We start from the raw sequence: 14,147 nt of genomic DNA, 5'->3' as shown, positions 1-14,147 counted from the left end.
GCACCTGAAATACACGCAGAGGTGCAGTCTACCAGCACATCAACATTTTCAGTAAAAACAGTGTCCAGGCGGCTGTTGCAGCATGGTTTCCAAGCACGAAGTTCCGCAAAGAAACTATTACTGACAAACAAAATGAAGAAGGCTAGACTAGATTGGGCGAAGGAGCACCAGAATTGGACCTTGGAGGATTGGCAAAATGTTACTTTCTCTGATGAATCAAAATTCAACCTTTTTGGTCCAGACGGCAGAAAGATAGTTCGACGAAAACTTGGAGAAAGATACCATCCGTCGTGCGTCACTCAAACCGTTAAACAATCACCCTACGTCATGATTTGGGGGTGCATGACAGCGTACGGTTTGGGACCTCTAAATTTTGTACAGGGTACGATGAATGCCATCCAGTACAAAAAAGTGTTGAAAAACCATCTTATTCCAATAATCGAGGACATTACGCAGTATACCGCGGACCCGATTTTTCAGGACGTTTCTGCGCCGTGCCATAGAGCCTGCACTGTGAGTACAAATATTTATTTTTTTAATGCATTTTGTGACCGCTTGAATAATTTAATGTTTTTTTTACAAATCAATGAATTCCAGGATAAAATTGCCTTAAAATCGTTGACGTGGCCCAGGAATAGTCCTGATTTGAACCCAAATTTACGGGCGATTATGAAAAAAAAAGTCGGGAAAAAAAATAAAAAAACATTGAAGAATTAAAGAAAAAACTTGATTCAAGTTTGGGAAGAAGAAATAACATCAGAAATTTTAGATTCGCTTTACGCTTCGTTAAATAATAGAATTTTACATGTTAATAAAAAATAAAGGTGAATTCACTAAGTATTAAATATTTTTAAATGTTATAAATATGTTTAAATGTAAAATACATTAATTTGAAATAAAGGGATAAGAACCTACTTCTTAAATATGAATTAAAAAATAACATGTCTTTTATTATTCCATCATAAACACTGACCATAAATGAATCTTAATGGGTCTTTACGGTTCAGGTAATCTGATACCTGTTATATAATGGCAATTTCTAAGTACAATTCACGAGTAAGATCTTTTATTTTAACCTTGAAGTAAGGAATAGTCATCACATATGTCAAACAAAAAAAACTAATGAAATAACAAGAATAATTCATTTTATGTCAATTTTAGTTTTTTTTTAGGACTCGTAATTTTTTTGCCCTGCAGTGTAAATCAAGTAAGTAAGCACTACGAGCACTGTGGAACTAGCACAGCACCGGTCTTTGAGAACTTAAAAATTCGAGGAGCAACGGAGCGTCCACTAAGTACCGGTCTCATTCTAGTGCCCAACACTTCCGAATAGAATTGGAGTTTTATTTGTACACCACACCTTTTTTTTTGTACCCAAAGAAACATAGGATTTTCCAAATATTATAAGATAAGTTGATTGACAGAAAATAGGACGTATGTTAATGGGTTTATTGTGTATTTTGTTTGAATTGCGACTTACTGTATTATAAAGTCTGTCGCCTCTTCTATATATTTTTTAAAATTCTTATGTTATTGATCATCATTTCAGGATAATAATAGATAAAAGAATAGATGACAAAAATAAAAATAGACATATTTTATTTATATAAATAGGAACAAAAAATCACGCTTCACTTTCTTAATACTTTATTACACATATATCATGTAAAATATTATATTCATGTATGTACAATACCTGTAAATTTATATGAAATTAACATGCGAAATATATTTTTACTTTAGTAAGATTCTTTAAAATAATAAAACATAAATACCTAGGAGTTTATGACTTTAAAGTAACTGTTTCACATTTTATATCAAATATTTTAAGCCTACAATTACTATGACAGATCTATCTTTTAGAAAAAACTTAACTACATAGTATTATAAGTAAAATAAGACTATTAAAGTACTGAAATTTTGTCCATACTATACTCTAATATTTGATACAATTATAGAGAAAAATATACACTTTCATGCAACACTGTCCGATTTGTGGATTTCAAGTACATATTTGTTTTTAAAAAACACCTTTTATTATACGAACATGCAAGTTGTTGGTAATGTTAGTTGATTATTAAGATCGTTGTCATATGATCTGATCTGAAAGTCTTTTTCATAAAACTTACACAAGATTTTTTTAGAACCTAACTTTAAACTGTAGCAGTCTTTTAGGGAGATTGGGAAGCTGAAACCTTCTTCAATTTCTTCCAATTTAATATTCTTTCTTTCAATTCTGTGGCTGTAACATAAAAAAATTATTATATTGATATTTTTGTTATCTACTAGCGCTGAAATAGAAATACATAAATGTGAAGCACTAGGAGTTACCGGGCATGAGTTGATCTTCGCGAAGAGGCTGCCGACTAAAGGGGTCAGTGCTGCTGTTGAGAAGGTGGCGCAAGATAACGGGCCTGTCCATGACCTTTCCTGAAGGAAGCACCACGGGTTCGCACATGAGAGTGTCCATCAGCGGATCTCGGAACTCCTCCGGAGCATCTGCGTACTCGTCATAGCTCTGCTGGTTGCTCACTGACAAATCACAATTATTTATTAATATCCAAATTCAACATTCCCCATGATTGTGTATTTTTACATTCTATTGATATCTCTGATTAATAATCAAAATAAAATTTACTGACCTGATATTTCATTGGCTTTCTCTATTAGCGACTTGAACTGTTCTATTTCGAGAGCAGTCTTAATGCCGCATCGCTCCATTTTGACAACAGCTACTCCAAAGAAATCCTTATTAAATGATCGCTAGGAAAAAGATTGGTAAAATTAGAATTTGCACATTACATATTTTTATTAGTAATACATCGCTCACTCCTTTCAAGAACATCATAAATCAAAAATCGTCAATTTTCACTTGTGCATGTTTTCGGAATGCCCAGAAAATGTACTATATCCCAGCAAAAACGGCATATTTTTAACTTAATACTAACCCGCTACAGGGCAAAAAGTGTTGTTTTTGCATTTTGAAGAAAAGGTATTGTTTATTTTTTTTTTTTAAATATACTAAATATTTTTCAAATGGAGAAAAAACCTTCAGGTTTTACCTAAAAAGATCTGTTGCACAGTAAAAAGTTCAATAAGTGGCTTGGTATTTATTTTTAATACATTGTATTACATTTTTAAACTTTAAACATTCTCCTGAAAAATCAAGTTTTTTTGATTTATGAAGTTCTTGAAAGGAGTGAGCAACATGTGTTACAATTATTGCAGCAGTATAAAAAAAATACCAGTTCAATAATTCAATGTAAGACTTTAAAAATACATATTTGTTTTTATTTAAAATAACAATGTCTATAAAAAGCTTTTTTCGTAAAAAAAAATATATATTGAAATTAACCTCATCAGCAGCGAGAGCAGCGGCAAATTGTTCACAATCCAAGTGAAGGTAGATTCCTACCAGCTGACTCAACAGTCGGCGCGGATCCCAGCCATACTTCTCCGGGCGGCGTACCTGGAACATGTATAATTTGGTAAAGAAATGGCAGATAAGATAATACATTTGAGTTAAAACTCAGGATTAACTTGAAGTAAACATTTTATTTGTACAGATGTCTTCTTTTGTCGGTGGAGAGAGATCATACAGTAAAAGGTTGTTAACTCAAATAACAATAATTCTAAAAAGATTACAAAATTTTAGTCCATATATTTTTTAACCTCAAGTAGAAAGAAATTTACCAAATCTGATTTTTTCTTACACGGTAATGTTATGCCATGCCTATATCTAGTTTTATAATTACGGACATCACTATTTAATACAATTTTACTTATAAAATATTTTGTAATTAATTTTCTTTATGTACAAATATGACAATATTATAAACAAGTATGTTTTTTATTTCAATCTAATAGAGCGCTCGTATCAGTTCTTCAATCTTGCTGTGTTTGCTTTATTTTAGTATTATTCTTATTGCCCTGTTTTCCATCACTTGCAGCATCTTGAGATTGACTAAAGACGATACTATCGAGCAAAAGTTTAAATAAGGAGTAATTAAATCCTTCTTTATATACCTTTCAACACTTAGTTTGATACAGAATATACAAACAAGTTATTGTAACCTAAGGTTTGTAAAAGAATTGTATTACCTTCAGATTTTTGCATTTAGGGCCACACAACTGTTGGAGATTGAAATTGAGCATTGAACTTAGTCGATCCACAAGTTCTGGTCTCAGGAATGGTTCTTTGATGTCTACTGTTAGATAGTCAAACATATCTACAGTTTCTCTGTAAAACAAATACTAAATGTTAAATGTTAGTTACATAAACAATAAAAAAAAATATATATATTTTGAATTAATAATTTTTATTCGCTTAAACTTCATTTAGTCACATAGTCCATCTATGAACCTGAAGTAAAACACAAATATAAGAGGCCATTTATTCAACCATAGATAATGAGCAAATATCGCTCACTTCTTTCAAGAACGTCATAATTCAAAAAACTTGATTTTTCAGGAGAACGTTTTTAAAGTTTTGAAATATAACACAATGTATTAAAAATAAATATCAAGCCAGTTATTGAACTTTTTACTGTACAACACATCTTTTTAAGTAAAACCCGAAAAAAATTTCTCCATTTGAAAAATATTTAGTATATTTAAAAAAATAATTAAACAATACCTTTTCTTCAAAATGCAAAAACAACATTTTCTGCCCTGTAGCGGGTAAATATTGAGTTAAAAATATGCCTATTTTGCTGGGATGTAGTACATTTTCTGGGCATTCCGAAAACATGCACAACTGAAAATTGATGATTTTTGATTTATGACGTTCTTGAAAGGAGTGTGCGATATGTCTCATTAATAGATTCGGCAGTCACTTTGTGGTAAAATCTCTCCATTTTTAATTAAAGTTGTACTTAGTAAATACCACAATTTTTTTAATCCACTGTGACACGTGTTTCGATGCATTCCGCATCATTTTTAAACACCGCATACGGTGTAAAGTAAAACTTTAATTAAAAAGGCAAATTGTCATTTATCTGGATATTTTAATAACAGCAGACACAACATTGCTTAAAGCATAAAAATTTATAAATTCCGTCACGCAATTATTGCTCACTAGCAAAACTCACTCATAACTACATTCTCTGAATGTCATTTTATGTAGTGTACATGATATTCAGAGAATATAATACAAGTCCTTTGTCTGCCTCCGTATGTAGCGCCTTCATGTAACAACCAAGTAACAATCGTGTAAAATACCATGTCAGTTCAGTGCGCAGCCCTATGCACCACCTGATGTTATTAGCCCATACATAAAGAGCGACTGTCAGACGACACACGCACATCACATATCAACGCCTCTATGGATGAAGCTTATAGTTGTAAATATGCGCCAGTTCAATATCACTCGTCATGTGGACAGGGCGTTAGGGTCGGAAAGAGTTAAGTTGCCTAGTGAAGGTGGCATTAATTAGGTGGGTTAAGAAATTACCTGGCCAGAGTGAGATAGGAGCGGCACTGCCTTTCGTCATGTATAAGCGCACGCGTGCGCGCCTGCTGCTGCTCGGGAGGCAGCCGCGCCCAACCCGCTGCGTCCGCCGCCGCCTCCTGCGTCTCGTGGATTCGCTTCAAGTACTGCAAGCACTCGTCCAGCAGGAACGTGGTGTCATTCATCAGCATGTTCACGAACCGAACAAACTGGTCGCCCGAACGGGACTCGTCTATGACCGCCTGCTTGTGAATGGGGCTCGCCCACATTCCTTTCAGTATGATGCTAATGTGGTATCTGGAAATTACACTCCAAGTTGCTCATGACAGTCATAAGGGAACAGTCATCTTGTTAACAATGATAAACATCTTTATTTGAGTATAAATTCTTATCATATTCTATACACTTGTTGATAGCATTACACTGATTGCGACTACCAAAAAGTAAAATATTCGATACAGTAAAAGAAAGTTAATTAGAACATTCAATTCTGGCTAAATAGTTTTAATGCAGTTAGATAAAGATTTTTTTAAGTAACTATAATAAAAATAAAGACACCTAGTTTGGAAAAAAGAAAAAATAATAAGCAGATTTTAAAGAAATACAGGGATAATTTTAAGGGGTTTCACGATTAACTTTAATTTAGATATTCCAGATTTGTAATAAGTATTGGGACACACTCAAAATGTAAAGTGAATAATTGTTTACCTTATAGTGAACTTATCGTAAAATTCAGTGCTTTGTCCAGTAGTTTCAATTTCAGTGTAAAACTTCATGAGGGCTCGAGGCAGGGCTTTCTGGGACACGGGGTGCGCCATTACACGAGTGTAGATATTTTCAGTGCGAAGAGTAATGGCGGGATCCATAACAAATAGGACTTCTATTATTTTAGCCACCAGATATGGATTCTTAATCCTGTGGCCATTGCATACGGCTACAAGCAGCCAAGTCAGCAGAGAGTCTTCCATATAATCCAGGACCACTTTTCTAACATACCTGAAATTCAATCATAAATGCAAATTTTATTTAAATTTAGGACACAAACAGTCTATTTAATGAAAGCGTATAATAAAAGTCAACATGCTTAGATTAAAAAATCCTGATAAACTGCAATTCAAGCAGTTAGTCATAGTGTTCTATAATGAAAAAAAAATACAGAACAGGATAATAAAGAGCATTTACATGTTTTTTACTGATTATCAGGTCTCAAACATAAAAACTAAAGAAATTTAAACATTGAGTAAAGAAAGTTTTGTAAAATTCTGTTATTTAAATATTGTCCATCACAAGCTACAACATTTCCCGTTAGTGAAGCGTATTCTGGAAAGTGAATTCTGCATTGACCAAAACAAATAGTAGGAAGAAGGGGCCAACTCTGGACTATATGGCGGGTGGGGCGGAACTTCCCATTTGCTATTTTCCAAATAATTTTGAGAATTGAGAAAAAAAATGGCAACCCTTTGATGGAGAGGAAGGATAATAAAATGTACTTACTGCATGGCAAACAGTAAAAACTCGGCAATGTCCTCGACATACCACTCGGGAAGTGCACTGAAAGGGTCATTCGTAAGATCGCCAGGAGCGCTTGCAGTCATTTCGCCAGTTCTCAGTTTACCATCGGGATCCAGTAAGTCGAGGAGCATAGTACCCACTGAACCATAGAACTGCAGGGACCGCTTCATCAAATTGTCTTCCAATAAACCAGTTACCGAACATTGTTTGGACCTATTTGGTAAAACACATACATTACTTTTGGCTAACTTGATTGTACAGTGATTACATTGCATTACATCATGCAATATCCTACCCCCGCTTTACTTGCGATGGCTCGTGTCATAGGTTTACATGATTAGCAAGTAAGATAGCGCATTATTACTATATTACACTTTCTCATTGATTCTTCGCATACTTCGAAGATACCTTGGTATTACTCAGTACAATATTACTATGGAGATATTCAAATAAAATGAACAATTAATACAAATTAAGAAAAATAGACAATTAATATCCCACCGTGTTAATTTCTTCACTTGTCGTTTCCATCTTTTGATTAACTCCCTGTTTCTGGATGCAACTAGCATGTTTTTCCACTGAGGCTCCATAGCTAGCATTTCTTCTACAAGTTTTTGTAGATCTCTAAGAGTTCTGTAATGAAAGCATATTTTATTATATTCTGTATCCGTGTGGCAGTAAACATATTTTAGTATATACTGTAAGAATACAATTTGCTTAACCTGATTCTTCTTTGATGGTTCTGCAATGCTGGAAGCAAGGCAACGTGATGGGCGTATAATGTTAAAAACCAACATTGTGTTTGGAATTTAGGATTTTTCCACACATTTGAAGGGTTGTTATCTGCAATAAATAAAATATCAACAAGTCAATGAGTTTCAATCAATTGAATTTAGGTCATTATTCTGTAATAATCTATATTAATATTTGAATAGCAATTAAACAAGCACATTATTCAACTTCTTTCTCATCTTCTTTTTCATCTTTCTCTTTATTTATTTTTTTTATTAATGTTCATTGAAAAATTAAACTCACTCAGTTGTTGAACCCAGTCAGAAGCTTCTTGGTTGGTGAACCAAAGTCGGGTGTCATTCAGTGCAGGAACCAAACTGTTAGGGTGGAAGGCATACAGCGGATCCACTCTCTCTAGCTTGATCCTGACAGACAGCAGTTGAAGTACGGATAGAACGTTAAGCATGAATCCATCGCCTATTTAACCAAAGGAAAAAGTAAATCAAATAGAACACAAAATCAGATACAGCACCCGTGTATATTGAACTTGTGATTTACCTGCCAACGATTTTTCTTCCGATTGTAACTGAGCTCTTTTTTCATTGTATTTTAAAATGTTAGCAAAATACTGTAGTAAAGGAGCATGTGCCGAACTCAATAACATGGCGTGACATGTTCCATGTAGGACCATTCTAGTATTTTCAATGTCTTGCTGCAAAGCGAAAGCTAATGATTTATCTCCTAACACTCCACTAGTGCCACTAAATATTTTATCTGCCAATCTCGGATTTTCTTCAGAAAACAATGATACAGAAAAGAATGCTCCGAGAAAACTAGTTTTGGCGAGTTCTCTTCCGGGCACAATAGAGCACGGTTCCGGATCGAAGTCAGGCAAGGTGGCTATGAGGGCCGCGACGGGTCGGGCGGTGTGCGAGGGACCGCTACGGAGCTCCGCCAGCTCCCCGAGTGCCTCCAGCGGCCGCACGTGCTCCTGGTCCGCAACGGAAGCCATCCGCATCGCTTCCAATACTCCGCGCAAGATAGGAATGAAGATACACTCCAAGGTCTTCTCGTCCCCGTGCATCTGTTCCGCCAACTCGGGCATCAAGCCTCTAGGAACACTGTTATTCAGGATATAGGACGTCAACAGAGAAATGCGAGGAGGGCATTGGCTGACAATTCTTCCTTGCAGTATCAAAATGAGATGTCGGACAAGCGATGTACGCAAATCTAACAGCAACCCGTTCAGCGGAGGAAGAGAGCTCTTCTTGGGGTGCTGTCTTTCTTCGGTAGCTACATTTATGTAACATCGGAGTATGTACGTCACCGCCCGGGCCATCGGATCATTAGCTACAGGAGCTAGAAGACCATCACATTCCGAATCATTCCGTATATCCATCGGTTGTTCTCCCGTGTCCTTATTAATAGGATCCAAGGAATTGTTTTCACTCAGAACTGCCGATTCAACTTTTTCTGATTCGGTAGCGTAAAGGAAAGGATCATGCCCATCTGCCATCAGCGATAAAATTTCCATAATAGATTGAGATATTATTTCATCCAAACTCAATGAGCTATTTTCCAGAAGTAATGCCGCTACAGACTGCAAGAAATAGCCATCTGAAAACAAAATAACATACAAACATATACAAATTATCTGCAGGAATATATTTTAAAAATCAAAAATAAATCAGTATTCATTAAAAAAATTGAGAAATGCTAAGATCCAATAGAAAAAACATACCATTACAATGGTCAGCCCATGAAACCTGGAGAACTCGGGCTACCACTGTACGAAGTTGTTCTTCAGACATGTCAGTTCCACTGACGGTGCGGGCTCGGGTACTCCTTACTTCCTGACTCGATTCCTCCACCTAATTATCAATACATCAAGATCAACATTCAGAATAATGTACAACCATAATATCCAGGGTCATGTATTACTGGAATATAAAACTTTAGGAATTAAGAAATACATTATTTTTAGCACAATACTTAAGATGGATCCAAAACATTATTTACAGGTCATAAGCCCAGCAAATATCCATCCTTCTACATATATTTTTATCTTAATACACTTCATTATCTATGCTGAGATATTGATTTTAATCTTGATTTTATTTTATTCCGATTCTGGAGTTTATGGAGCGTGCCTTCCAATTTGCTTTAAAATAAATATGTAACTATATTCTAATTGAATTATTAGACACAAACACATACCTCCATAGTTTCCGAAACAGAATCTTGATCTCTGAAAGTTTCCTTTTCAAAGTGAGGGGCTTCTTCGATATCCATATTGATAGAATCTTCTCTCACTAATTTAGAACTGCCCGGGGAACTGTCTCTCTCCTGTTGATTGGGAGAATTTGCATTTGCGGCGCAGGCGGCATCTCTTTGTGCCAACGTGTCTGAAGCATTGTCACCGGTCATCAAATTGACATTAGGGTCTTCTCTTACCAGCAAGGGACTCGCAAAACTCGTCCGTGTCAACGGAGATTGGCGGGAATGAACAGATTCTAGGTCGATGGAGCTTAAATTACTGAACCCTCTGTTTTCAGATATATCCGATATTTTAGTGTCGGGAATCTCTTCCAGAATATTAGAATTGTTCGACTTTTCCGTCACTATGATGCCATCATTTGAGCTGTGAACGGATTTGTCAGATACTGAGGTGGTGTCATTCTGCAAGAGGGTGGAGTTCTGGTTTTGCACATTGAAGTCGCTCACGGTGACGAGCGTGGGGGACGTCACAGAGCCAGCGCGCGCCTCCTCGGGCTCCGCCGGAGCGCCCACACCCGGCACTCCGGAAGACTCGCTCGACCCTCCTGTCAAACGCGCTAACCTGCGTCTCCGAATCTGGAAGCGTTCGAAATTATAACTAACGTATCGAGATCAACTCTCGTAAAAATAAACATTTCGTTTACAGAAAACGTGAAAAGAAAATTTTATCATATGCCATTGTTACGAAAGGACGCACCGTCATGACTGGCAATAGCGACCGTCTGCGACGCCAAGGTTAGTTATCATAACAAACAAGAAAAGTTGCACTCTTACCTCTTCTTGACTAAGTTCACTCATTTTGTGGGCACGATTGAAACGAAATAATTTAAAATATAATGGAGAACTTCTATATTTCTGAAAAGCGTGCTAATGCCACTTATTGTCCATTTGTCCACAATCCGATACGTCAGTCTGCAACCAGTCAGTCACCTCACAACAGCTGAGATGATTATATTAAAGTTAGACTGCTTTGTTTCACGAGGCTCCTTTACTAAAATTCATACAAAAATAAAAGTCGAGTACATTCTAAGCAAAGACGATTGCCATACACTCTAGTGGATACATAATGAACTAATAACGTCGACTCTTTCTGTTCCTATATCTATCTCTTTATTATATTCTTATATTGACGTAAAGAAAAGAGCGCTAATTTTGAATATATATTTTTTGTTTTAGGGCCATCGGGTGGGATAGAAATTTATAAGGGATCTTGTGAGGTCACAAATTCTCTCCCATTAACGCCTGCTCGCAGCACTTCAAAAACATCCTCGTTTTATGGTTTTTCCTAGGCTACCACACAAATTCCCAAAAAATATGTACATAAAAATAACAGAACTTCATAACGACGAATAAACGTATATTTAATATTTTTAACTTGACCAATATTTAAAAAAAAACTTCGTTTACATTTTTCAATTCCGAAACATGAAACTCATACAAAATATATTTGAAAAAAAACAACGTGAAAACGCACATGTCGTATAAAAATGCTATCTAAAAATTAAAAGCGAGATGGTAATCCAAAAACCATAGACAGGGGTCGCGGCTTGGTTACGTAGTCGCTCGACTGCAAAACTGGAATCTCGGGTTCGATCTCCGCCAGTAACAAACTGGATTCAAGAAGTATTTTGTATTTTTCACACTTACCTCCCCTATGCTTACTGTCCTACTTGGATACAAGCCTATAAAAACATAGACTTTGCGGATTAATAGTTTTAAAATATATATATTATCTACGAGTACATACCATTTTTATAATTTTCTCAAGTTTCTCTAAAAACATTTTCATTTGAATGCACAGTACATATATGCAATTAAGTACGTGCATACTTTCTAAATTGCAATCCAATTTTTTTATAAAAATTGTGGCCGTGAAAAATCTACTAAGAAGACAGCAATATTCAAATTTAATAATTATGATTATTAAATATATGCTTTCGGTAAAGCTGAAGAAATTGTTTTTCCTGGTAGATATTTTTTATTGTTTCATATATGTGTTTTAATACATAATTTGTACTAATCATCGTTGTTTAAATACCAAGTTTAAGTAAAGTAACGATTCGAAATTCTCTATATTATTTTAAGAGTACAATTTATTATATACAGTAGAATCCCTCTAATCAGTCACATTTGGGATTGGATATATAAAGTCTGAAAGCAAAAAGATTGGATTAGGGGAAATTATGGCAGCAATAAAGAAACTGAACCTGGCACCTGGAGTTGACGATATTAGCAATAAACTGTTGAAATATGCAGGGGAAGATTTGAGTCGAGAACTGCATAAATTGTTCAATAAAATCATAAAATGTCGTATACCAGCTGATGGGAAGACTAGTATCACAACTTATATTAATAAAAGGACAGGAAAGTAACCCTGATAACTATAGAGGAATATCATTGTTAGTACTCTTAAACTTTTCACGCAGATCCTGAAATCTAAACTAGAAGTGACCATACAGAATAACGAGGAACATCAAGATTTCCGGAAAATCGTTGCATAACAGGTGCAGTATTTGTAGTGAGCTAAATAAAAGAAAAAACTATCGAATATACAGAATGGCCGGCATTTGCATGCTTTATTGGCCAGAATAAGGAGTTCGACCGAGCCAGACTTAATGATATAACGCAAATACTGGGTAAAAAAGAGCGCTCCCAGAAATAATCAACAAAATTAGGCAACTCAACTCTAACACAAACAGCAGAATCACCGCAGATGGTAAACTTTCAAACATGTACGAGTCAGTACTGGGATCAGACAGGGCGACAGTCTGAGTCCATTCTTCTTCAACCTTATCATAGATGGGATTGTGGAGGATATTAAAGCACAAAGGATACAGACTGGGAGAGGTAACCGTAGATATTATTTGCTATGCGGATTACGCTGTAGTATACGCTAAGACTGAAGGGGCCCTGCAACTACTCTTGCACATATTCAATCTTGCTAGTCAAAAATACAACATGACTATATCAGCTACAAAGACTAAGAGCATGGTGTTCTGTCGGATCCCGGTGGGATGTAGCGTGATTGTGGATGGCGTCTTAGTAGAACAGGTGGAAAGTTCTAATATCTGGGTGTGGACATGTGTGTTCAAAAGGATCTGCGATATGAAGTGATACGGCTAGTAAACAAGGCTACAGTCATTTCAGGATACCTGAAAAAATATAAACGGAAAAATCCTGGCATGAAAATCGGAGGCTATATTAAAATATATAAAACTTGAGTGCGACCCATCGTGACATATATGAGAACGAATGCAGAGCGGACACCGAAATAAGAAAAATGCGCCGAGAATGTCAGAAATGAACACTCTACGAGATCTAGCAAGAGTCTACGAGATTAAAGAACACCAGGATAAGAGAAATATGTCGTAGAAATATAAACGTCATCAGGCGGGAAGACAACGAAGAAGAAAATTATGTGCGCATATGAGGAGAATGGAAGCATCCAGACTCCCACACATCGCATTGCAAGGCCAACCCCAAGGTAGACTCCCGGGTAGACCACCAAATAAATGAATTGACAGCTGGGAATCAACATAGCAGGAGGATCTCTTCTGGCCTGTTTTTAAGAGAGATTAGCTCTACACCAAGCAGAAGATGATATATATATATATATATATATATATATATATATATATATATATATATATATATATATATATATATATATATATATATATATATATATATATATATATATATATATATATATATATATATATATATATATATATATATATATATTTATATATATATATATATATTAAAATAATAATGTATGTAAACGAGCATATGAATTTATTATTAACTTGATTTCGTCATTGGCTCTGTTGATAAGCAAATTAATAGTCATACATGTTGATGTCAAAAGTGCATACAGTAGCGGATTTGAAACAAATATTTACTTGGTTGCTCTTCAATAGTATGAGAAAAACATTATAACGATAAAATAACAAATACAAGATTATAAAATCTCATAAATTCGTAGATTCAAATTTTGTATAATAAATTAGCAACTCTGTAAATTTTTTGGACTTTTATTTTATTTGACAAGTGACCGGGTTGCGTCGTTACTAACATCATCTGGTGATTCAATTTTTTTAAAATCATTTTCATTAAAAGTGTCCTTGTAGATATCAAGGACGATACAAAAACTTTTTTTCACTCATTCCGAAAT

General features: G+C 35.2%; 1 protein-coding gene across 1 annotated transcript; it reads right to left on the bottom strand.

The window, feature by feature from the left end:
- Positions 1-1,630: 1,630 nt before the first annotated feature.
- Positions 1,631-10,908, bottom strand: Ube4B (Ubiquitination factor E4B). The gene is made up of 15 exons (XM_088268679.1): positions 10,745-10,908; positions 9,911-10,546; positions 9,435-9,564; positions 8,252-9,310; positions 7,997-8,170; positions 7,684-7,804; positions 7,463-7,594; positions 6,944-7,174; positions 6,158-6,445; positions 5,453-5,746; positions 4,102-4,240; positions 3,356-3,469; positions 2,643-2,763; positions 2,332-2,532; positions 1,631-2,242 (listed from the first exon to the last, which is right to left on the bottom strand). The coding sequence occupies exons 1-15, from the start codon at positions 10,766-10,768 to the stop codon at positions 2,172-2,174; spliced, it is 3,735 nt and encodes a 1,244-aa protein (XP_088124805.1). The 5' UTR covers positions 10,769-10,908; the 3' UTR covers positions 1,631-2,171.
- Between the last annotated feature and the right edge of the window lie 3,239 nt (positions 10,909-14,147).

The sequence above is a fragment of the Brachycentrus maculatus genome, unplaced genomic scaffold (genome assembly GCF_059751285.1).
Source record: "Brachycentrus maculatus isolate JH-2025_06_01 unplaced genomic scaffold, ASM5975128v1 h1tg000326l, whole genome shotgun sequence".
In the NCBI taxonomy this organism is placed as follows: domain Eukaryota; kingdom Metazoa; phylum Arthropoda; class Insecta; order Trichoptera; family Brachycentridae; genus Brachycentrus; species Brachycentrus maculatus.
This window is presented reverse-complemented; position numbering and strand designations above follow the sequence as displayed.

What these genes read in the sequence shown, in the direction of transcription:
- Ube4B (XM_088268679.1), bottom strand. Translation starts at nt 10,768, where the DNA reads ATGAGTGAACTTAGTCAAGAAGAG. An exon ending in GTGAACTTAGTCAAGAAGAG is followed by an intron (nt 10,547 to 10,744) that starts GTAAGAGTGCAA and finishes GAACGCTTCCAG; the next exon opens with ATTCGGAGACGCAGGTTAGC. An exon ending in TGACTGGGTTCAACAACTGA is followed by an intron (nt 7,805 to 7,996) that starts GTGAGTTTAATT and finishes TATTTATTGCAG; the next exon opens with ATAACAACCCTTCAAATGTG.